At 40.4% G+C, this 23101-nt stretch overlaps 1 protein-coding gene across 10 annotated transcripts in view; it reads left to right on the forward strand.

The window, feature by feature from the left end:
* The window catches only part of Dst (dystonin), a 430289-nt gene that overhangs the window by 314961 nt on the left and 92227 nt on the right, over nucleotides 1-23101 (forward strand). For all 10 annotated transcript variants that reach the window (XM_045156178.1, XM_045156180.1, XM_004668209.3 and 7 more), the window contains 11 exons: nucleotides 606-814; nucleotides 1353-1670; nucleotides 2652-2818; nucleotides 5374-5530; nucleotides 6346-6472; nucleotides 9720-9782; nucleotides 10435-10676; nucleotides 11783-11912; nucleotides 13731-13930; nucleotides 15943-16438; nucleotides 18509-19983. In XM_045156178.1, coding sequence (XP_045012113.1) covers nucleotides 606-814; nucleotides 1353-1670; nucleotides 2652-2818; nucleotides 5374-5530; nucleotides 6346-6472; nucleotides 9720-9782; nucleotides 10435-10676; nucleotides 11783-11912; nucleotides 13731-13930; nucleotides 15943-16438; nucleotides 18509-19983 — 3584 coding nt within the window. The remainder of the gene's footprint in view (nucleotides 1-605; nucleotides 815-1352; nucleotides 1671-2651; nucleotides 2819-5373; nucleotides 5531-6345; nucleotides 6473-9719; nucleotides 9783-10434; nucleotides 10677-11782; nucleotides 11913-13730; nucleotides 13931-15942; nucleotides 16439-18508; nucleotides 19984-23101) is intronic.

Below are 23101 nucleotides of genomic sequence, written 5' to 3' on the forward strand. Positions count from 1 at the left end.
GAGGTGAGGCTTCATCTTTGAGGTGTCTGTGCTCCATCTCTTCTGGCTGCAGACAGACTGCCAGATTGCAACTGCACGTCAGTCTACTTAGGCTACAAGTTTCAGATTCTCCTGGCAACACACCCCATTGTGGTAGGCATAGCAGGATTACAGATTCATGGGACACTGCATCTGGCTGTATGTGGGTGCTGGAGACTGGAACCCAGGTTGGCAGGCTTTGCAAGCAAACACCTTTAACTACTGAGCAGTCTCCCCAGCTCCATCAATAACTTTCAGAAGGTAAAATTGAAACCCAGTGTTTATTATAGTTGCTCGCTGTTGAGACCACACTTTGATCTCTCAGACAACTCAAATATTTAGACATCCAAAAACCTTTCTAAATATAGTTCATAAGCATATGAATTTAATTTAAAATTTTTATTTTTATATTTTTCACTGAATCCTTGTTATTTTTAAGATTTTGGATCCATTGTAAATATCATTTAAGTTTCTTTCTCCTTTTCAGTTTTTGAATGGGAATTTGATTATTCATCTTTGTGTGTTTTTGAAAAGAAATGAGTCAAACAGCCATGTGTGGTTAACATCTCATGGTCTATTTGGACTAGATGACATCGTTGGGAGATGTGATGACCTGTCCAAGTCTGTGAATGAGCGAAATGAAAAGCTGCAGGTGACGCTGACCCGCTCGCTGAGCGTGCAGGATGGCTTGGATGAGATGCTAGACTGGATGGGAAGCGTGGAGAGTTCACTGAAGGAACAAGGTCAAGTGCCCTTGAATTCTGAAGCTCTGCAGGATCTTATCAGTAAAAACATCGTGAGTATGGTTTTAGAAAGAAAAGAATTTCACTTATAATTAATTGAAGAATAGGTAGATTTAAAGACCCAGTAAAAGAAATGTTTCTGGACAAAACTGTGAAAAGTTAGTTTGTGCTGGTGTAAGATGGTGTTCCTAGGGTGGAGATGTGCGTCCTTGTGATAAGTTACAAAGGCTCAAACATGCATCGGGTCTCATCTTGACTGTCATTGCTTCAGCCAGCTGCTCATAAGGGTCATCAGATCAATCTTGTTGTTGCCAAGCCTTTTAAAACGCAGACCGTGGCTAATCCCCAGGCAGCATTGAGAGCAGCCACCTCCTGCCTCTTTTAAGCAGCCAGCCAGCTGCTGGCTGCACTCCCCTGAAGAGATTTGGGGTGGATTTCCTCAAGGGACAAATCAAGCTGTCACTTGCTTCTAATTGTTACCTTCTTTGTTACAAGTCATTCAAGCTTATGTTGCTATGAAGAGTAATCTTTAGAACTGAGGTACCGTTTGTATCCGTCATTAGAAAACACGCTGCGTCATTGCTGTTTCAGGTGCTGGGACAGGATATTGCAGGCCGTCAGAGCAGCGTAAATGCCATGAGTGAGAAAGTGAAGACATTCATGGGGACAACAGACCCCTCTACTGCTTCCTCACTACAAGCTAAAATGAAGGACTTGTCTGCTCGGTTTGCCGAAGCAAGTCATAAACATAAAGAAAAACTTGCCAAGATGGAAGAGCTGAAGACCAAAGTGGAACAGTTTGAGAACCTCTCAGAAAAGGTCCAGACATTTTTAGAAACACAAATGCAGGCTCTCACTGAGGCCAGTGTGCCAGGAAAAGATGTTACTGAGTTGTCTCGGTATATGCAGGTATGTCTTCATTGATACTTGTGCCACTAAGCAAGTAGATTCACAAGTAAGGCAAACTCATGCATTAATTGGCAGAATTAAGACTAAAAGCCTTCATATTAATTGATTATTAATAATTTTTTTCTTTTTTGAAAACCTCAAGCCTCATTGTTTATGTAAAGCTATTGTCTATTGAATAGAAACAAACCATTTATGGGCTGGAGAGATAGCTCAGCTGGTAAGTGGTGCTTATTTGTAAAGCCTGGTGGCCCTAGTTTTGATTCTCCAGTACCCATATACCCAGTTGCACAAAGTGGTGCATATCTCTGGACTTAGTTTGCAGCCGCAGGATGCCCCAGCACATCCATTCTCCTTTCTCTCTCCCTTTTTCTCTCTCTCTGTCTCTTGTCAAGTAAATAAATATTCTAAATGAGAAATCATTTATGACACATTTATGACACATAGATTATGATATTGGTTATAAATATCATTGTACATTTAAAAATTTTTTTTTGTTTATTTTTATTTATTTATTTGAAAGCAACAGACAGAGAGAGAAAGAGGGAGAGAGAGAGAGAGATTGAGAGAGAGAGAGAGAGATAGAGAGAGAGAATGGGCGCGCTAGGGCCTCCAGCCACTGCAAACGAACTCCAGATGCGTGCGCCTTCTTGTGCATCTGGCTAACGTAGGTCCTGGGAAATGGAGCCTCGAATCGGGGTTCTTAGGCTTCACAGGCAAGCGTTAACCACTAAGCCATTTCTCCAGCCCTCATTGTACATTTTTAAAACCACAGAGAAGTAAAATAGAGTGTATTGTAAGATGCAGATTTATTCTGCCCTCTTTTAAGTAGCCTTTCTGCATGTTTATAGTATTTACAATACTAACCAGAAGTAGATTCATTCTGAAATTCTGAATTAGAACTCCTCTGGTCCCATACAAACCTCTGGATGGTTGTGTTGATATCTAGCAACATTTGTATTGACTAGTGTAAATGCCTCACAGGAATCAACCACTGAATTCTTAGAACACAAGAAAGATCTAGAAGCTTTGCATTCTCTCCTGAAGGAGATATCCAGCCATGGCTTACCAGGGGATAAAGCTCTGGTATTTGAAAAAACAAATAATTTGTCAAAGAAATTCAAAGAAATGGAGGATGCCATCAAAGAAAAGTAAGTGGCACTTTAAATTGTATTTTACTATACTCGGTACTAATTGTATGAGTCACTTTCATTTACTTGTGTAGGTAACTTGAGATGTCTAAAATGAAGTCTAGGATTATTTTTGTGTTTATATGCCTTCATAATTTTTACCTTTGAAGTTAAATATACACAGAAGACTGAAGCAAGTGTATCACAGTGAGTTTGAGGCCAGCCTAGGCTACAGTGAGACCTGTCTCAGAAAGCAAAGTATAACCAATAACAAAGTGTACTATTTTAAAAAATATTTAGACAAAAATTTGAGTGCTTTTTTTCTTAGAATTGTAAAGTGCTATATTAACAAACTCGTTATGCTTTATTACCAAATGTATTACCCAAAATTATTGAAACTCACTGTAGTCTCTGATTTCTTTGGCAAATATCACATTTTTATTTGCAAAGACAGAAATAGCCTTGAAAATAACTTTGTGGTTTTTGCTTTGGGGCTCAATTCAGAAGCTATGCATAATTTTAGTTTTGATGGCCTTTAAAAAAATGCAGCAGCATACCTTTTTTGAAGAGTAAATGAGCCTTTAATTCATGAAAAAAAACAAAGTAAGAAATAAGTAAACCAAACTTACCCTATAAAGCTGTATGAGGAAAAGCTTTGTAACAAAACATTTGCATTTCTGATCTCATCTTTATAGTATATATTTGATCTTCTCAACTTTATGTGGAAGAGTTCTCAGAAAGACAGAAAATAGTTCTCTTTCAGCCACTTAAAAAAAATTTCTTCATAATCTAAAACTTTTGGGTGTGCTATTAAAACTGCTGTCATAGCTCTTTCCTATCATGCCATATGGTATTTAGTGACTATTTCAAATAAGAAATGTTTTTGGTTTTCGTTGGTAACTTCTGGGTTGTTCTTTCAGATGAGTTCAACCATAAGCACATGTGTTCAACAGTAGTCAGTCCAGCTGCCTTACAATATGTCCAGTATTCCTTACACACAGGCATGCATGTATTCATCAGGAGTTATTCCAATTGCTATACTTACATGCATGTGTGTATTCATGAATGTATACCTGAGTAGTTACTCCAGCTGCCATGCATTATGTACAGTATTCCTTACACACGTGTGCATGTATTCATCAGTAGTTATTCCATACATTATGTCCAGTATTCCTTACACACGTGTGCATGTGTTCATCATTAGTTATTCCATACATTATCTCCAGTATTCCTTATACACATGTGCGTGTGTTCATCAGTAGTTATTCCATACAGTATCTCCAGCATTCCTTACACACGTGTGCATGTGTTCATCAGTAGTTAGTCCATACAGTATCTCCAGTATTCCTTACACACGTGTGCATGTGTTCATCAGTAGTTAGTCCATACAGTATCTCCAGTATTCCTTACACACGTGTGCATGTGTTCATCAGTAGTTAGTCCATAAATTATCTCCAGTATTTCTTACACATGTGTGCATGTGTTCAGCAGTAGTTAGTCCATACATTATCTCCAGTATTCCTTACACACGTGTGTGTGTTCATCAGTAGTTATTCCATACATTATCTTCAGTATTCCTTACACAAGTGTGCACGTGTTCATCAGTAGTTATTCCATACATTATCTCCAGTATTCCTTACACATGTGTGCGTGTGTTCATCAGTAGTTATTCCATACATTATCTTCAGTATTCCTTACACATGCGTGCATGTCTTCACGAGTAGGTGTTCCGCACAGTATCTCCAGAATTCCTTACACACATGTCCATGTGTTCACCAGTAGCTGTTCCGCACATTATCTCCAGCATTCCTTACACACGCGTGCATGTGTTCACCAGTAGGTATTCCGCACATAATCTCCAGCATTCCTTACACACATGTGCATGTGTTCATCACTAGTTAATCCAGCTGTCATACATTATCTCCAGTATTCCTCACTAACATGTGTGCACATGTCAGCCATATGTCAAGTATGATGGTTCTTACAGCTCATATGTTGGGTGTACATAAATGTCCATTACAGTTCACCATTGAGCTTGCTGAGTTTCTATGGTGAAGAAACCTATTAAAATTCTCTAATTACTAGCTTTCATACTGTTCAGAAAGATAGAAATCCCATCTCTTCAAAGCAGTTTACTCATCCTTAGTCTCACTGTAGTGTAGTGTTGAAACCACTCGGTGCATTATGTTCTCCTCATGTTAGTATAAAAGATCCTTTCCTGGTTCTTTCTGTGTTGGCATTAAGCATTATATAAAATGGACAGATCACAGCTCACTGAATCCAAATGATGTTAAAAAGTGTTTATGTAGTCTTAGAGTTTTTACATTGCATGTGTGTTATAGACTTCTTGACTGTGCCTCTCGTCACGCATGAACTTTGCCTGAGGAAAGGATGAATACTTAGCTGATTTCATCTGCCACTTCTGAGACCTTTAGAATGGCAATTGTTACATTAAGCACCAATAATGTTTATTAATGTTAAGCCTAATTTTGGAAAAAATAATGACTTGTTAATTATCAGTCCTTTTGAGCATCTTGTTTTGTAGCTTAATCTCTGGTATGATCTTTGTGAACTAGAAAAGAAGCTGTAAGTTCTTGTCAAGAACAGCTGGAAGCATTCCAGGTCCTTGTTGACTCACTGAAATCATGGATAAAAGAAACCACAGAGCAAGTTCCTGCCATTCAGCCTTCTTTTGGTGCAGAGGACTTGGGGAAATCTCTGGAAAAAGCTAAGGTGGTTCATTGTCTATGATAGTAACTTCTGTTTCCCTGTGTTTGTATTTAAGGTGGTTTACTTTGATCTATGATCATATAACTTGGATCTAGTATGTGCCTTACATTTTTAGTGGTCTTTAGAAATCATGACATGATTAACTGATCCTTTTGAGGAAGGACACAAATTTTCCATTAATTTGCTTTATAAAAAGATGTACTAATGAGTTTCTAACCATCCTGGTATCCAAAATTCCTTCTTATAAAATCTCTAATTTATACCTTTCCTCCAAGTTATAAGTAAAAGATCCTTTTCTTCACTTTAGTGTTTTACTCTAGCTTGGATATATCACCATAACCACAATTGGGAGACAAAAGTTATTTGAATCTCCTGCACAAATGCGCATGTGTCTTTTGTCATGTAAATCATAAGAATTATGATCAGTAATGGAAGATTTTCTTCTCCCAGCACAGCTATATATTTTTAAAAGTTCATTGAAATTTTCATAATTAAACTTGCTGTGAAGTGAGATTCTAAATTCCCATGTATTTTCATTTTCCTGGTGTGTGTCATGTTATAATGTAGCCACACCTAGTGTCCTCCTGCAGACTTACAGTTGACAGTTACTTTAGAACACACAGTGGCAGGCAAATCCTGGCTTCCACCATGGCTAGACACAGAACGAAGCATGGGCCTCACCCCTCTGCTCCCCTCTGCCAACAGTGTTAACTGACACCAGACCCACAGTCATTCTTACTTTAAGGTAAATTAACTTATAATGTACAACACTGAAGATAATAAGAAGACTGAAACATAATGTGTTTTTATATCTTAAGAAATTACAAGAAAAGTGGACTTTAAAAACACCAGAGATTCAGAAAGTAAACAACAGTGGGATTTCACTATGTAACCTGATAAGTGCAGTGACCACTCCTGCAAAAGCCATAGCAGCTGTCAAATCAGGTATGTGTTTTGTCTTCATGGACAAACTGTAAGAATTGTGTCTATTTTTAATTAAAGCAATAATCACCTCAGAATATATTAAGTCAGAGAGACAAGAGAGATGGCATCTTACCAGCACATTAAAATTCTGTCATTGGAAAAAAGTAGCTATACTCACCCAGTTTTAATCCTTTTCTGTGTTTTATTCTATAAAATACCATTAATAAAGTGCGTACAAATTAATACTTAAGATTATGCACATAATAGGTAAGAGGACAGGTCAACTTCTAGATTGTTTCCTTCTTTAATTAAATGGGGAGATTAAAATTCTGCTTGAAATAATTCTAGTCTTGTTGTATGACTTAGTAAAAGAATTTAATGTAGTCTCCTGGAAAAGAAGTGAGGGAAGGAAAAGGGTTCTTTGAAGTGGCGACTCCTTATTTGATTCCCATTTACTGTCTTCTGTACACTGTTCAATTCTACAGCCTTTCAGCCAGCAGATCCACACCACTGTCTCACCCATGCTGAGCTGCTCTTCTTAGCCAAAAGAGACAGTTGTATGTACACATGGATTCTAAAGTGACTTAAATGGGAATATAGTTTTTAGTCAAAGCACCCCCTATCAAGATTTTTGTAAGTCAAAGAATGGGCAGAAGGCATATATTATAACTCTATTCTGAGTGTCCTTTGCTTTGAGCCAGTCTGACCAAACCTCCGGCTGTCCCCATTGTGACACTCATGTTCCAGCTGCGCCTTTCTCAACCAACCATTTGTGTCACTCTGTGAATCCTCCCTTTTCAAGGACTAAACATAGTGTGTGTGTGTCTATATCTATGTCTATATATATGCTGTGATGATCTCCACTTTCTCTCCCAATCGAATTGACTGAGATGTCCAGTTGATTCTTTTTGAGGAGGGGAATCCTGTTGTCTCTTACTTATCCTGGTTCCTTCTGTCTCCTTTATATTTGTAATGAATACTAAATGTTTGTTTTGTTGGCTTAACTTTTGGGAGCTACGGCTACAGGATGTAGTCTTTTGTCTGTCTGTTTTTGAGACAGGTTCTCACTCTAGGCCAGGCTGACCTGACACTTACTCTGTAATCCAGAACTCACAGTGATCCTCCTACCTCGGATTTCAAGTGCTGAGATTGAAGACATGAACCACCGCGCCTAGCTATGAGATATTTTCATTACCATCTGAAATGCCATTGTACATTTTTAAATTTTCAAATTTATTAATCTACTTACAAGCATAGAGAGAAGATAGACAGACAGAGAGAATAAGTGTGCCAGGGCTTCTAGCTGCTGCAAGTGAACTCCAAAACGCCTGCACCACTTTATACATCTGGCTCTATGTGGATACTGGGGAATCAAACTTGCTTTGCAAGCAAGTGTTTTAACTGCTGAACCATCTCTCCAGCCCCAATATTTTTAAGAGACAAAAGAATATTCAGTTGTTTTTTATTTATTTATTAAGGAGAGAGAGAGAGAGAACAGGCGTGCCACTGCAATCAAACTCCAGATGCATGCACCACACCATGTGCCTCTGCTTACGTGGGACCTGGAGAGTCAATGGAACCTGGGTCCTTAGGCTTTGCGGGCAAGTACCTTAACCGCTAAGCCATCTTTCCAGTCCAAGATTCAGATGTTCAAATGTTTCTGTTGTCTGTGATTATATGAGAAGTGTCATGAAGTTTAGGTAAATGGCCAATAGAAAAAGTCTGATTTTCTACTGTTGTGATTATGAAAAGATATTAATGCTGTGTTTTAATAACAATAAAAGAGAAATGATAGTCATGACTTACTGACTAGTTTCTGGTTGCCAGGCGGAGGTGAACTGTCTAGTTCCCTGTGCTTGTACACATTTGCATCGTGATTCCTTCCTGTCAGTGGGCTCATTACTCCATCCACCCACATGGCTTTCTCTGTTTTGCTTTTCTTTTTTGCCATGAATATATCTGTGTGTGGTGTATGTGTGTATAATATGTACATAGGCATGTTGGCACATGTGTGTGCATGTGTATATGGAGACAAGAGATCTCTATCAGGAAGGAGTCTTCCTCAGTGGCTCTCTCCTGTATTCTTCGAGACGGGGTCTCTTCCTGAACCTGGAATCACCAGTTTAGCTAGACTAGCTATCAAGTAAAATACAGCCTCTGTCTCTGCTTCTCCACATCGGGATAAGAGGCTCACTGCCCATGCCTGGCATTTTGTGTGGGTGCTGAGGGTCTCTGAACTTGGTCCTCATACTTGCACAAGCACTTTACCCATGGAGCCATCTCCCCAGATGCTTTGCCTTCATTGAGCCTCTGATGACTGCACACCAGGCAGTTTCAGTTCCCAGGTGAGGGCAGGCAGTCTTCCGTCAATCACTTATGCATCATTCAGCACACTTGCATGCTGAGTTCCTCTGAAAGGTCAGTAAGCTTGTCATTGATAGCTGTAACAATAAGACAGCTTTCTCACAATATGTATGATGTAATTATTCACTGATGTATACACTAGAAATTAACTGGAGCTCTAGTAAGAGATTTGCATATTGTCACATGACATTCTCTACACAGATGTTGGGCCACACATTTGCAGCCATGCTGGGATGTATGTAACTCATACTATCCAGACTGGACATGCCTGCCTGGAGCTTGAGACGGTCATGCCATTACTTTAAGAAGAAATGCCTATCTCAAAAATAAATTAATAAAGAAGAGACTTTAGCTGGGCACATGCCTTTAATCCCAGCATGTGGGAGGCAGAGATAGGAGGAAATTCAAGGTCAGCCTGAGACTACCTAGTGAATTCCAGGATAGCCTGAGATAATTCAAGACCCTACCTCTAAAACAGACAGGAAGGAAGGAAGGAAGGGAGGGAGGGAGGGAGGGAGGGAGGGAGGGAAAGAAAGTGAGAGAGAAAGAGAGAGAGAGAGAAAAAAAAGAAAGGAGACTGATGGGCTGGAAAGATGGCTCAGGGATTAAGGCATTTTCCTGCAAAGCCAAAGGACCAGAGTTCAGTTCTCCAGTACCCATGTAAAGCCAGATGCACAAGGTGGCACATGTGTTTGGAGTTCATTTGAAGTGGCTGGAGGCCCTTGCATGCCCATTCTCTCTGTCTCTCTTTCTCTCAAAAAAAATAAGTTAATTAAATATTTTTGAAAAATGAAAAGTGATTGTGTTTTAAGTGATTATATGGTGAGGTTTTATTTGGTGCTGTTTTTTGTTCACATGTAGAAATACTAAGGCCAAGTGCTTCATTGTGTTGCATGTTTTTCAGGTGGAGCAATAGTAAATGGTGAAGGCACTGATACAGAGACTCAGGAGTTTTTGGCAAATAAAGGTGAATACTAATCTTAAGTGGATGCTGATAATGTAACTTGGTATGTTTTTGAGAGAAAATCCTTTCAGAGAGTGGGAATGAGTTATATTGAAATTTTAAGCTTGGATGAAGGGCTGGAGAAATGGCTTATTGGCTAAGGTGTTTGCCTGCAAAGCTTAAGCACCCAGGTTCCATTCCCCAGGACCCAGGTAAGCCAGATGCACAGGTGGCACATGCATCTGGAGTTGTTTTGTAGTGACTAGAGGCCCTGGCATACACATTCTCTCCCCCCCACCACACACACATGTCCCTTTCTCTTCCTCTCTCTCAAATAATATAAAATAACCTAATATTTCTATTCTAAAATGTTTGTGGTTTATCATAGCAGGCTTAATATTAGAAACAAGCTGGGCGTGGTGGTGTATGCCTTTAATCCCATTACTTGGGAGGCAAAGGTAGGAGGATCACCGTAAGTTCGAGGCCACAATGGGGGGACTATAGAGTGAATTCCAGGTCAGCTTGGGTAGAGTGAGACCCTACCTCAAAAAACAAAATAAACAAATAAATAATAGAGACCAAGTAGAAAGTAATATCTTGTAAAACAAACTTAATCTTGTACCTCTTCCCTAAATGCCCTCCACCTATGTCAGTATAATTTTCTTTCTACCCATAGGTTTAACATCCATCAAGAAGGACATGAGTGACCTAAGCCACAGTTATGAAGATCTTGGCCTCATACTCAAAGATAAAATTGCCGAACTGAACACTAAGCTCTCCAAACTGCAAAAGGCTCAGGAAGAGTCCAGCTCAGTGATGCAGTGGTTAGAGAAAATGAACCAAACTGCAACCAAATGGCACCAGACACCAGCTCCTACAGACACTGACGCCGTGAAGACCCAAGTGGAGCAGAACAAGGTGGGTGCTGTGGGTGCACTCGGAAGGCGTGAACGAGAGTGGCTAGCATGCAAGAACAAGCCTTTGGGGGCCAGGCACTGAGTTCTGTTTTCTGATCCCTCCTTCAAACAGTTTCAGACCTTGATTAATGTTTCCTTCTGTAGATGAATGTCTTAGTCACATTTTTACACTGTGACATTATAAAAATAAGACAATGGTTGGGTTTAAGAAACTTTGTCACCTGTAAATCTGCTTACATTTGAAATACTAACCAGTCGACTGTTAGAAAAGATTTTTAAGGGCTTAGTATATTAAGGGTCTATTTTGTTTATAAAATAGAGAAGCTATGCTTTTCTTTTTTGGTGTTTCAAGGTAGACTAGAGTGAGACATTACTTTGAAAAAAAACAAAGAGAGAGAGAGAAGCTAATTCTATTCTTTTCTTTAATGAATAGTACTTCTGGAGCTGTCAAAATCAAGAAAATGGTTTTCCATGGTGGCATTGAGAATGTTAAAAAAAAAAAAATCTTGAGCCAGACATGGTGGTTTACACCTTTAGTCCCAACACTCAGTAGGCAGAGGTAGAAGGATCGCTGAGAGTTCGAGGCCACCCTGAGACTACATAGTGAATTCCAGGTCAGCCTGGACCAGAGTGAGACCCTACCTTGAGAAACAAAACAAAACAAATCTTATAGAAATTACCAGTCTTTATTTGAAGTATCTAACAGGTTATCCAAAAACATGTGTTTATTCCCCAGTATAGTCTTGAACTTTGGCAGCCTTTATCCAGGCTGAATTTCTTCTCAGTTATAATCTTACTGATGCCACCTTGCATTTTGGAACATATGGAATTCGCCTTCAGTAGTGGACCCAGGGTCGGTACCTTCCTGTACTTTCTTAGTGACGGTGGCCTCCTCAGGTTCCTGCATCCCACACTGAAGATTCTCAAAGAGGAGACTCATGGGCGGCTGAGTCCAGGCCCTCTGTCATCTTAGCATCTGACAGTAGACTGTCTTCTCCTTTTTTTGTCATCCTGAGAGAAAACAAGATAAATCCAACATAATTGTGTTTTTTGTCTTTTTTGCTGGCCTGCTTTAGTGTTTTTGCCTTATTTTTTTCCCTTTGTTAGTCATTTGAGGCAGAACTGAAGCAGAATGTAAACAAAGTGCAGGACTTGAAGGACAAGCTGGCTGAGCTGCTGCAGGAGAACCCCAGCACCCCTGATGCCCCCCGCTGGAGACGCATGTTGGCAGAAATAGGTGGGTTTCATTACTTACACCGAATCCATGAGCACTCACTTAGCTTTCAACATTATCATAATATTTTTCAGAAAAACAACTAGTAGTCTCATTTGTTTGAGAATTTCTTTGATATTCCAGAATGTAGTTTTTGCATATTTTAAGTTGTCATTTTAAAGTTCATTGTTCTGAGACTTGTCATGCGACTTGTGAATAAAATGAACATTTGTTAGTAAAATGCTATGTACTGAGTAATATCATCTGCTTGAGTGAGTGCTTGCTTTTTACTTAGCTTTATACTTTTATTATTTTATACTTTTTATTATATGTTTAAAAATATTCCTTTAGTCCATTTCTTTAAAAGATACTCTCACTTCTCCTTCATGAGGTTATGTCTGGGACTCCTCCAGCCCCAAGCTCTTTTGTTCTTTTCTTCCCCAACAAGTGTTGAGTGAGAGAAGTAACTCATCACCAAAGAGTAATGTTTTCATTCTCTCCCTCCTTGTCCTCCTCACCCTGTCCCTGTATCAATTGCTCCTCAAAGGTACAGAATTTTCTTCATAAGTCTTCTGTACATTCAGTATATGGGTATACGGCAAAGATAGTAATTGGTCCTACTTTATAGCATTATTTGAATAGTTCAATGTGTATGTGTAGCTGAGAGCTAAGTAGGTACTCGGTAAGTATGTACTGGCAATCATTGCTAATGCCTTTCTCAGTTGTCCTGTTATATTTATCTAAATATTAACCTTTCTTTACTGTTACTTATGTTGTGATAAGCTGAGCAGTAGGCAAGTGTTCTTAATGTCCAAGGGTAGTTCTAATCCAAATCCCAGTGTTTCTTTTGTGTTGTATTTTTCCTTAACTTGGTGGTTCTCCTGAGATGTCAGAGTAACTTCAGCAAAGTACCACCAGAGCATTTTAGAATAGGTTAAGAGTGAGAAATGTGTATTTCATAAAAGCTTCCTGATGCTTTGATACTTATCCACCCTAACTATTTTTATTGCATTGTTATCATATTGCATTTGACTATAGAATATGCCATATAGAATAATAACATTAGAGAAGGACTCCAGTTTTGTATTGTGTTGAAGTTAGCCTTTCAACATATTCTGCTAATTGACAAAAAAAATCCCAAATAATCCAACCACACTGACTGGTTAATGTTTATGGAGCAGTGAAGAGGTACAAGGTATGATGTCTAACCCTTCATCTCAGAGACCATGTCCTGTGGATAACTGGGAGAGCAGGTTGAGTTCTGAGAGAAGAAAGGGCTTCATGGCACATGTAAAGTCCAGTGCCATCCACAATGGGGAAGTGTAGGGCTAGAAGATGCAGAGAGAAGATGGAGCATCTTGGGCAGGACATCTACATGAGCACGGACTTGTTTGAGAACAGTTAAGATGATTGGGGATTTGAGGGTTTCTGCCAGTACACACCCTCAAGATGAGTGGCCTGCAGCCAGACTCTGCCTGACAGGCCCTTTTATCCAGGCAGAAGTTCTCAGAGTCTGTCATCTAGAGGGTGAGAAGTTAATTTGAGAAGTAATGTGTCATGTTTAAAATATTTTTAAGGGAAATTACTTTAGAATCAAGTGGCTTAAAGCTGAGAAACACTACTAGCAGGGATATAATTTACTGTGGTGGGCTATATCCACTCAGATCTGCTTCAAGGATATGAGTTACTGTGGTGGGCTATCTCTACTCAGATCTGCGGCAGGAATACGACTGAGTGTGGTGGGTTATATCCACCCAGATCATTTTAAATAATCATTATAGCTTCCACTACTCATATTAAATGGATAAAAAACAAATACCAATTTTATCCTTCCCTTTTTAGATTCTAAGTGGCAAGAACTCAACCAATTAACAGTTGATAGACAACAAAAGCTGGAAGAATCCTCCAATAATCTAACCCAGTTCCAGACTGTCGAGGCCCAGTTAAAACAGTGGCTCATGGAGAAAGAACTAATGGTCAGTGTTCTCGGTCCCTTGTCCATTGACCCAAATATGCTGAGCACACAGAGGCAGCAGGTACAGGTGAGTGTCACTTAAGCATCCAGCTTAGGCACAGCACCTTGACTTAGCAAGACAAATACCTTCATTATGAACACATCGCTGTGGACTGTATGTGCCTGACTTCTTTGGAGTATATTTGTTATTTTTTTAATGGTGCATCTAAGATACTCTCTGAGATTAATGGGGATCCCCTACAACTATGGATTTTAGAGAGCTGCAGCTATGAGGCAACTGCAGTCCTCTGCTTGAGACTGTGTGTGAGACGTGTCCTCTGGCTCCTTTAATTACACTCTTTGTGACAGGCAATCTCTGACCATCAACTTGGTAGGATTTAAAACCACCATGGAAGCAAATCTCTGGGACTGTCTATGAGGGCTTTCCTAGATTAAGTTAATTGAGGTGGGAGGACTCACCCTAACAGTGGGCAGCCTCATGGCATGGGCTGGAGTTGTGGATCACACAAAAAGGAGAGAGCTGGCTGAGCAACAGCAGTCATTGATCTATGCTTCCTTGCTGTGGGCTGAATGTGACCAGCTGCCTCAAGCTGCTGCTGCTGTTCCTTCCCTGATGTGGTAGGCTGTAGCATCAATCTCTGAGCCGAAAAAAAATGTGTCATCCCTTAAATTGCCTCGGGTCAGGTATTTGGTCACAGCAATAAGGAAATAGCTAACACACCGTGGTTGTGCAGACCTGTTAAAAAGGCTTCTCTGAAATATTAATATGATTGTGTCAACAATATTTTTTGAGAACCAAGTCTATACTTGCTATATTTTGTTCATTTTTATTGAAACTTGTAAAACTCATGCAGTACAGATCTGATAGGGAGACAGAATATGAGGAATATAGACAATGAAGGAATCAGGGAAGGAACCTTGAACCCTAGTACATTAGATGAGTCTTAACAAAACAGAAAAACCCACAGTGGGGAGAAATCCATACAACTTAAGCCAAACATCATAGCAGAAGTTCTCTTGTGTTCAAGTATGAACAGAGACCTCAGAGTGGGGGGGGCGGGGGGAGATCCTCTCTGCTGAGATGTGTTAAGTCTCAGTAGTTTAGAGTTCCATGTTCTAATTCATATCTGTTCATCATCTAAAGAGAATGAAAACAAAAGATAAAAAAATGAATAATCTGGGGAGAAATATGTGTCTGCACTCTTAGAAGTCTCTGAGATGTATAGATAAATGTAATATAGATAAAAATTTAAAAAAACAACATATGCTGCTAGACATTCTATACTTATTCATAATGAGAGACATATTGAGCCTGTGGATTCTGAACATGACTTCCTGGATAAACTTTTATTAGAAGGATTGCAAACGTTAATAATAAATCTTAGGTTAAAAAGAACCTTTTGTAAGCCAATGCCATTTGGTGGTAATATATTCTAACCCCACGGTGCTTCTTTCTCAATGTAGAATGCTGTGGGATAACAGGCCCCAGGCAGTAAAGCACAAGGGGACAAGAGGAAATGGTGCTAATGTGATGTGCACATCAGTGCCGTGGTTTCCTGCGTATGTGAAAATTTCTGCTTGAACTATGGTTCATTTTGCCAGAATATTACTTGTGGTACTTTTCTTCTCCTTTAAAAATAAAAACATTTAGAGAGAGAATTGGTGTACCAGGTCCTCTAGCCACTATAATTTAACTCCAGGTGTGTGTGCTGACTTGTGCACATGTGCAACCTTGCACATGCCTCACTGTGCAACTGGCTTATGTAGGAGATATGGAGTAGAACATTGGTCCTTAGGCTTGGCAGGCAAGCGCCTTAATTGCAAAGCCCTCTCTACAGCTCCTCTTCTTCTTTTTTGAAATACATTATTTTGACTAGCTGCTATCTGTGAAGACTGTGGCTCTTTGGATTAGTGTACAATAATTACACTGCCCTTAAAAAAAAAATTAAGAGAGCATTACCTGAAACAAAACTCAGAATAAACCCTAGAGAAATAAGTACCATTTCTGTCTTTTTTGTTCTTGAGATTACGTTTTGAATAACCAGTTACATAACAGTTTATTTGTCCTGGTTACCCTAGATTCTGCTGCAGGAGTTCGATACTCGGAAACCTCAGTGTGAACAGCTAACAACCGCTGGTCAGGGCATTCTGAGCAGACCTGGAGAAGACCCTTCCCTACATGGGCTTGTGAAAGAGCAACTGGCAGCTGTGACTCAGAAGTGGGACAGCCTCACTGGACAACTGCGGGGCAGATGTGACCGGATTGACCAGGCCATTGTCAAGAGCACGCAGTACCAGCGAGTGCTGGGAAGCCTCTCCAGCGTGCTGCGGGAGCTGGATGACCAGCTCAACAGCAGCCTGGCCGTGAGTGCGCTCCCAGATGCTATGGACCAGCAGCTGGAAACGGCTCAGAAACTGAAACAGCAAATAGAGCAGGAGACAAAGCAGATCAAAATGGCCCAGGCACTGTGCGAGGAGCTGTCCGCGCTGGTCAAAGAGGAGTACTTGAAAGCAGAACTGAGTAGACAACTGGAGGGCATCTCAAAGTCATTTAAGGATATTGAACAAAAAGCAGGTTTGCCAGTCTTCTCTGTTCACGTGTTCCCTACTCAGAAATGTTTTTCGTAGATTGCTAGTTCCAAGCTGTTGCAAATAATTCAGGACCCTAGGGAGACCCTGCAGCTTTGGGCACATGGGGAAGGGGAGACGACTGAACATAAGCACACAAGGTCCCGTGTTTGTGTGCGCACACACAATCAGGCAGTCTGCACAGATCAGAAAGATATGTTTCGTTGGCACACAATTCACTTAATGAAAACCCATTAAACTCTGGATATTTCAAATTGGTTTGTAAAACGTGTAAACATGTTTGCTATGTGACATTGACTTCTGATTTAAAGAATAAAAGTAGATGCATACTTAGGAAAAGGCTTTGTGAGGGACTGGCTCAGGGGCAAGAGTGCTTGCTGCTTGATTCACCTTAGGTTTGAGTCCCCAACACCCACGTGAATGGCTAGGTGTGGCCACACTTTTGCAACTCAAGTCCTGCCGAGGTTAGAAACCAAAGACTTTCTGGGGCTTGTGAAAATGGCAGGTTCAGGTTCAGAGTGAGATTCTGTGTCAGGGAAATACACAGATGAACAATAGAGGGTACCCAACATTTTCCTCAGGCCTCTGTACACTTGTGCACATGACATGCACATCTGCACACACATGTGCATATACCACAGACTCCACATAGCACACATGCACACACATGTATGTACATACATGTACTATTACTTTTTATGATACTTCTACAGAAAACATTTCTGTGTGGATTTCTATCATACTCATTTTCCTCACTTACCTTTGGAGCAATACTTCTGTGACAGACTGCAATCCAGAAAGGAGGGTCTTGTCAAGGAGGCACATGTTTCACTACTTTGTCCTGTTGGAAAAATAACACTAATTTCCAAGCCTAATCTATAGATTTTTTTTTTTTTTTGAGGTAGGGTCTCATTCTAGCTGAGGCTGATCTGGAATTCACTATGTAATCTCAGGGTGGCTTCGAACTCATGGTGATCCTCCTGCCTCTGCCTCCCGAGTGCTGGAACTAAAGGTGTGTGCCATCATGCCTGGCTTTTTGCTTATTTTTATTTATTTATTTGAGAGTGACAGACAGAGAGAGAAAGAGGCAGACAGAGAGAGAGAGAGAGAGAGAGAGAGAATGGGCATGCCAGGGCCTCCAGCCATTGCAAACAAACTCCAGATCCATGCACCCCTTTGTGCATCTGGCTTACGTAGGTCTGGGGAATGAGCCTTGAACCAGGGTCCTTAGGCTTCACAGGCAAGCGCTTAGCCGCTAAGCCATCTCTCCAGCCCCTAATCTATATATTTTTTAATTGATTCAATTTGTTTATCAATTATTGCAACTACTTCAGAATTACTTTCTTTTTTGTTTTTTTTGTTGTTTGTTTGTTTGTTTTGTTTTGAGGTAGGGTCTCACTCTAGCCCAGGCTGACCTGGAATTCACTCTGTAGTCTCAGGCTGGCCTTGAACTCACAGCAATCCTCCTACCTCTGCCTCCTGAGTGCTGGGACTAAAGGCATGTGCCACCACACCTGGCTCAGAATTACCTTCTTAAAGAATACTTTTATTTATTTGCAAGCATAGAGAGGTAGCAGAGAGCCAGTCAGAGAGAACAGGCACCCCAGGGCCTTCTTGATGGAGAGAGCAGCCTAGGGCAGCACATGGAGCCCATGGCTGGTACTCTGCTGTCCTGCTCAGAACTGGAAGAAACTGGGCAAAGAGGTGAACCTTATGACATGAAGAAGCCACAGAAATGTGCTTCTGACAGGACCGAGAACTCTTCAGGTGTCTCTTGCCGTCCTGGCAAGGAGAAGGCACTAGTGGAGCAGGCCCTGTATGTAGGGTGTTCCCATATTCCCCTCTTGTCCTGATTGCTGTTTTCTTAATATCCTACTTGCCTCTTGTCTTTCTTCTTCCTGCCAGTAACTCAAGTTCGCTTACAGCTCTTTAGCCACTGCTAGAAGTCTTTTCTTTTAGATAACTGTGCGCCATCTTCTGGAGATTTTTCAGTGGCCTTTTATGAATCACCTTGAAATTTGTATGTGGAATAACGTGTTTGTGATTTCACTTGCAGAGAGCCACGTTCAGCACCTCCAGTCAGCCCGTGCAAGCTCTCATCAGTTTCAGCAAATGTCTAGAAGTTTCCAGGAGTGGCTAGATACAAAGAAAGAAGAACAAAAGAACTCTCCCCCAATATCAGCCAAACTCGATGTCTTAGAATCACTAATTAAAGCTCAGAACAATTTTAGCAAAAAACTTCTGACTTCACAGTCTAATATGTATGAAAAAACTATGGAAGAAGGGGAAAATCTGTTACTGAAAACACAAGGGTCTGAGAAAGCGGCCTTACAGTCACAGCTTAACACAATGAAAACCAACTGGGATGGATTTAAGAAGCAGGTGAAAGAAAGAGAAGACAAGTTAAAAAATTCATTGGAAAAGGCCCTCAAATATCAAGAACAGGTGACAACTCTCCAGCCATGGATAGACAAATGTCAGCACAGCCTGAGTGAAGTGAGGTTTTGCTTGGATCCTGCTGAAACAGAGAATTCCATCTCCAAGTTACAGTCTCTGCAGAAGGAGATGGACCAGCATTTCGGCATGGTAGAGTTACTCAACAACACAGCCAACAGCTTGCTCAGTGTCTGCGAGGTGGATAAAGAGGTGGTTACAGAGGAGAATAAGTCACTGATGCAGAAGGTAGACATGGTCACAGAGCAGCTTCACAGGAAGAAAAGCTCTCTGGAGAACATGGCCCAGAAGTTTAAAGAATTTCAGGAAGTTTCCAAAGAAGCTGAAAGGCAGCTTCAGAGTGCAAAGGAACAGCTGGATACCCACGACTCCTTGGGACCCCAGGCCCACAGTAGCAAGTACCTGACTATGTTGCAGACTCAGCAGAAATCACTGCAGACCTTGAAGGATCAGGTAGATTTAGCCCAAAAGCTTGCACAGGACCTCGTGGCGGAAGCCTCAGACTCAGCAGGAGCCTCTGACATTTTATTAAAAGCAGAGAACTTAGTTCAAGAGCACAGTGCGCTAAGTCAGCAAGTTGAGGAAAAATGTGCATTCTTAGAAACCAAGCTTCAGGGCATCGGACACTTCCAGAATACCATCAGAGAAATGTTTTCTCAGTTTTCAGAGTTTGATGATGAGCTAGATAGCATGGCTCCAGTGGGGAGAGATGTAGAAACATTGCAAAAGCAAAAGGAGTCTATTAAAACCTTTCTGAAGAATCTAGAAGCCCTCATAGCGAGTAACGACAATGCCAATAAAACCTGCAAGATGATGCTGGCCACAGAAGAAACCTCTCCTGACCTTGTTGGAATCAGAAGGGACTTGGAGGCTTTGAGCAAACAGTGCAACAAGTTACTGGACCGAGCACGGGCAAGAGAAGAGCAGGTGGAAAGCACTACTGAGCGGCTGGAAGAGTTCTACAGTAGATTTGAAGACTTCTCTGCTCTGCTCCGGAGGGCTGAGGAACACGAAGAATCACAAGGTCCCGTGGGGATGGAAACAGAAACCATCAATCAGCAGCTTGATGTATTTAAGGTAGGGAATTCTTCATTTTTAGTTCCTTTTTCATTTAGGGTAGGGGAGTGGCTCACTGGATAAGCGCTTACTGTTGAAGACACCCAGTGTCCTCCTAGAGTCACCGCATGTGTATTCATGGGACACACGCATGTGCATCTGCACGCATGTACATACACCACACACCACCACAACCAACATAAATCAAGAAAAAAAAAAGAAGGATCTCGTTGGTACAGAAAGTCCACTGCTTATTTTATAGAATGGTTGGCAGATAGTCTTTGAGCCTGGATGAGTATCTATGGGGTAATACTCAGGCGTATGAGACGGTTCCACACTGACTGGGGAGTGGGCCTCATTGGATAAGGGCTGAGATGCTATCAAAAAGTCAAGTGAATACTTGAAGAAGTTCCATACTAGCCTGAAACTGACCTTACAGAGTCTCTGATGTCATTTACAGCTGACATCTGCAGTGACCAGAGCTGTGTTTGGAGCTGGTGTTGCAGCAGTTTGTCTTCTAGCATTTTCTTTCATGGTGAATTAGAGTCTTTTCCTGCTCTTGCCTTCTTGGAGTCTTCTCATCCTTCTTAATTTAATTTCTTCTGCAAATGTTTTCTTCTAAAAGTTCATCTTTTTAAAGTCAGTGTGACATTTTATATGAGGATCCTGGTTTCATAAAACAGAAGTCCTAGACTCATGCCCATGGGACTAGAAGTAAATTATTTTTGATTTATTATATAAACTCCAAGTCATGGCTGCTGCTTGATGGCTTCAGTGGTACTTAATGAATGGAACATTAGATTAAAATGGTGGCCCAGATGCAGTATCTTTGGATTTGACCCTATTTATGACAGTGAGAGCTGAAGTCACATCACAGAAGCAAGTAAAGCCAGGTTCATTCCAGGACACAGGGGGGTCCTGAGCAGGCATTTGCTGTGTGGGAATAAATGAACGTTGCAGATTATCAAGAGCCCTGCTCTTTTCATGAGGTGTGTTTTACTTCTGGTAAAGACTGCTAGAGCTGTATTGCACATTATCACACAGAGAATAAACCAAGACCAGACAAAAAGAGGATGTGCAAAACTACCGGCTGTGCTGTCAGTGGCAGAGCATGCATCATCCTGGGTTCAGTCTCTAGCACCAAAAAGAACGCAACACAAAACACCAGCTACCCATGAAAAATGAATATAAGTCAGTGGACTTTCAAATCTGTGCTGTTGTATGTGACATCTGATTCCTTTGCCTATCTTTAGTGGCACTGTTTAAGTGACTGAGTTTTGACAGCTATCTTATTATTACTTTTTCCTGATTCCTAAATGCCTTAGAAGCATTGTTTCTTCAAGGCTTTTAAATCTGTAATTCCTTATTTGGACCTTGACAGTTAAAAGTGAAGGAAATTACTTTACCTCTTGACTTAGTTCCTTTCCTACAATGTCAAATTTTCCTGCTTCTGATTTCCTAGGAGAAAATGCCTTGTTAGGGAAACATATACCTGCCACAATTGCTGCTTCCCAGACAGAGCACAGGTGTCTACCTTCCTCATCCAGAAAACTCTGGAACTTTCTGTAGAAACTTGAAAAAAAACTTTGAAGCGCTAATGACACTAATGAAGTAGCCTTTTTGCTAATGAATTTGCCCCTGTTCAGTGCCTTTGTGAGACATCTTGATTTCTCTATCGTTTCCATGAATTTGTGTTGAGAAAAGTGTAGGTCTTATTTCTCTTTTTGGTATTAGTCAACTGTCAAAACATATGCAAGAAGTGAAGTACTTTGCATCATGTGAAAAGCCAGTTATAATTTCTGAAAATAAAACAGAACAGCAGTGAAGAACTGGCCTATTTTCATTACAGGCTTTCAAATGTAAGTCAACCTGACAATAATCCACCAAGTAACTTTAGTTTAACCCAATGTCATGAGTCAAAATGAGTCCCATAACAGTAATTCTTCACACAGAGTAAATTGCCTTTAGAGCAGGACTGACACTTAACCTCATTACTTACTAAGGGAAATCTACTGAGTAATTATTTACTAATTATTTAAGCTGTAATGAAAGATTTCTTTACTTTGATTTTTTTCCAAAAATTGACTTAAGATATAGTTGCTAATATTGACCTTAGGTTTCTTTGAAAAGACAAAATTCATTTATGTTTAAGGTATCAGTGCAACTATTATAATTCAAAACAAGTTATTCGAAACCAAATTTCCTGATTAAATGTCATTGAAAACTATTCTGAAATTTTGAAAATAGACTGGCGATACTGTACTCACCTTCCACTTTTCAATCTATTTTGATTGTATAAGCTCTGTGCCTTCATGTTTCCTGGTCACCAATCCTGGTCACTGCACTAATGCAATGCTCAAAACATAAGGTGTTGTATGTACTGTTGGGAGTTCATTTTCCTACCACACTTTTATATTACTACAACTAAATTATGTGCACATTGTCATGAACTGGGGACTGCATGGCATTTAAACTCTGTATGTCTCTAAGTCAGAGGAAAGAAAATGCATGTGGCTTCCTTCTGCCCCTGAGTCCTGTTTGTCAACCTCTAACTCTAGATTATCTTTAAATCAAGAACATGTTAAATATAATAGACACTTGCACATTTGTGTTTATCAAACACATATGTCCTGACTCCAGTATATGTAGCGATGTCCGAGTGATTCCTGACATGCAGTAAACACCCAATCAGGTCTTCTGATCATCATAGTATCATTATTGAAATGATTTGATTTCAATAAAGATGGAAGAAAATAGTTCTGAGGAGAGAGATTATGAATATGGTGCATCAGGGCTTCTTGTCACTGCAAACAAACTCCAGACACATGTGTGCCACTTTGTGCATCTGGGTACTGGAGAATTGAACCTGGGCCAGCAGACTTTGCCCTTTAACAGCTGAGCATCTCCCCAGCCTGAGACTAGACATCTTAATGAATATACGTAGTCACAGCCTGGCTAAATCTGGTTCCCACCTTCCATCTATCTAAGCCATTAATAAAAAGAACAAAAGCACAACAAAAAGAAGAGGAAAGGGAAGAAAGATGGAGAAAAGAAAACCTTAGACCCCGCTTCCTGTTTATTTCTGGCCATAATTGCTGTACCAATTCTACTTCATTTTGTCCTTACAAAAATCTCTGGA

This window comes from Jaculus jaculus, chromosome 8 (assembly GCF_020740685.1).
Source record: "Jaculus jaculus isolate mJacJac1 chromosome 8, mJacJac1.mat.Y.cur, whole genome shotgun sequence".
In the NCBI taxonomy this organism is placed as follows: domain Eukaryota; kingdom Metazoa; phylum Chordata; class Mammalia; order Rodentia; family Dipodidae; genus Jaculus; species Jaculus jaculus.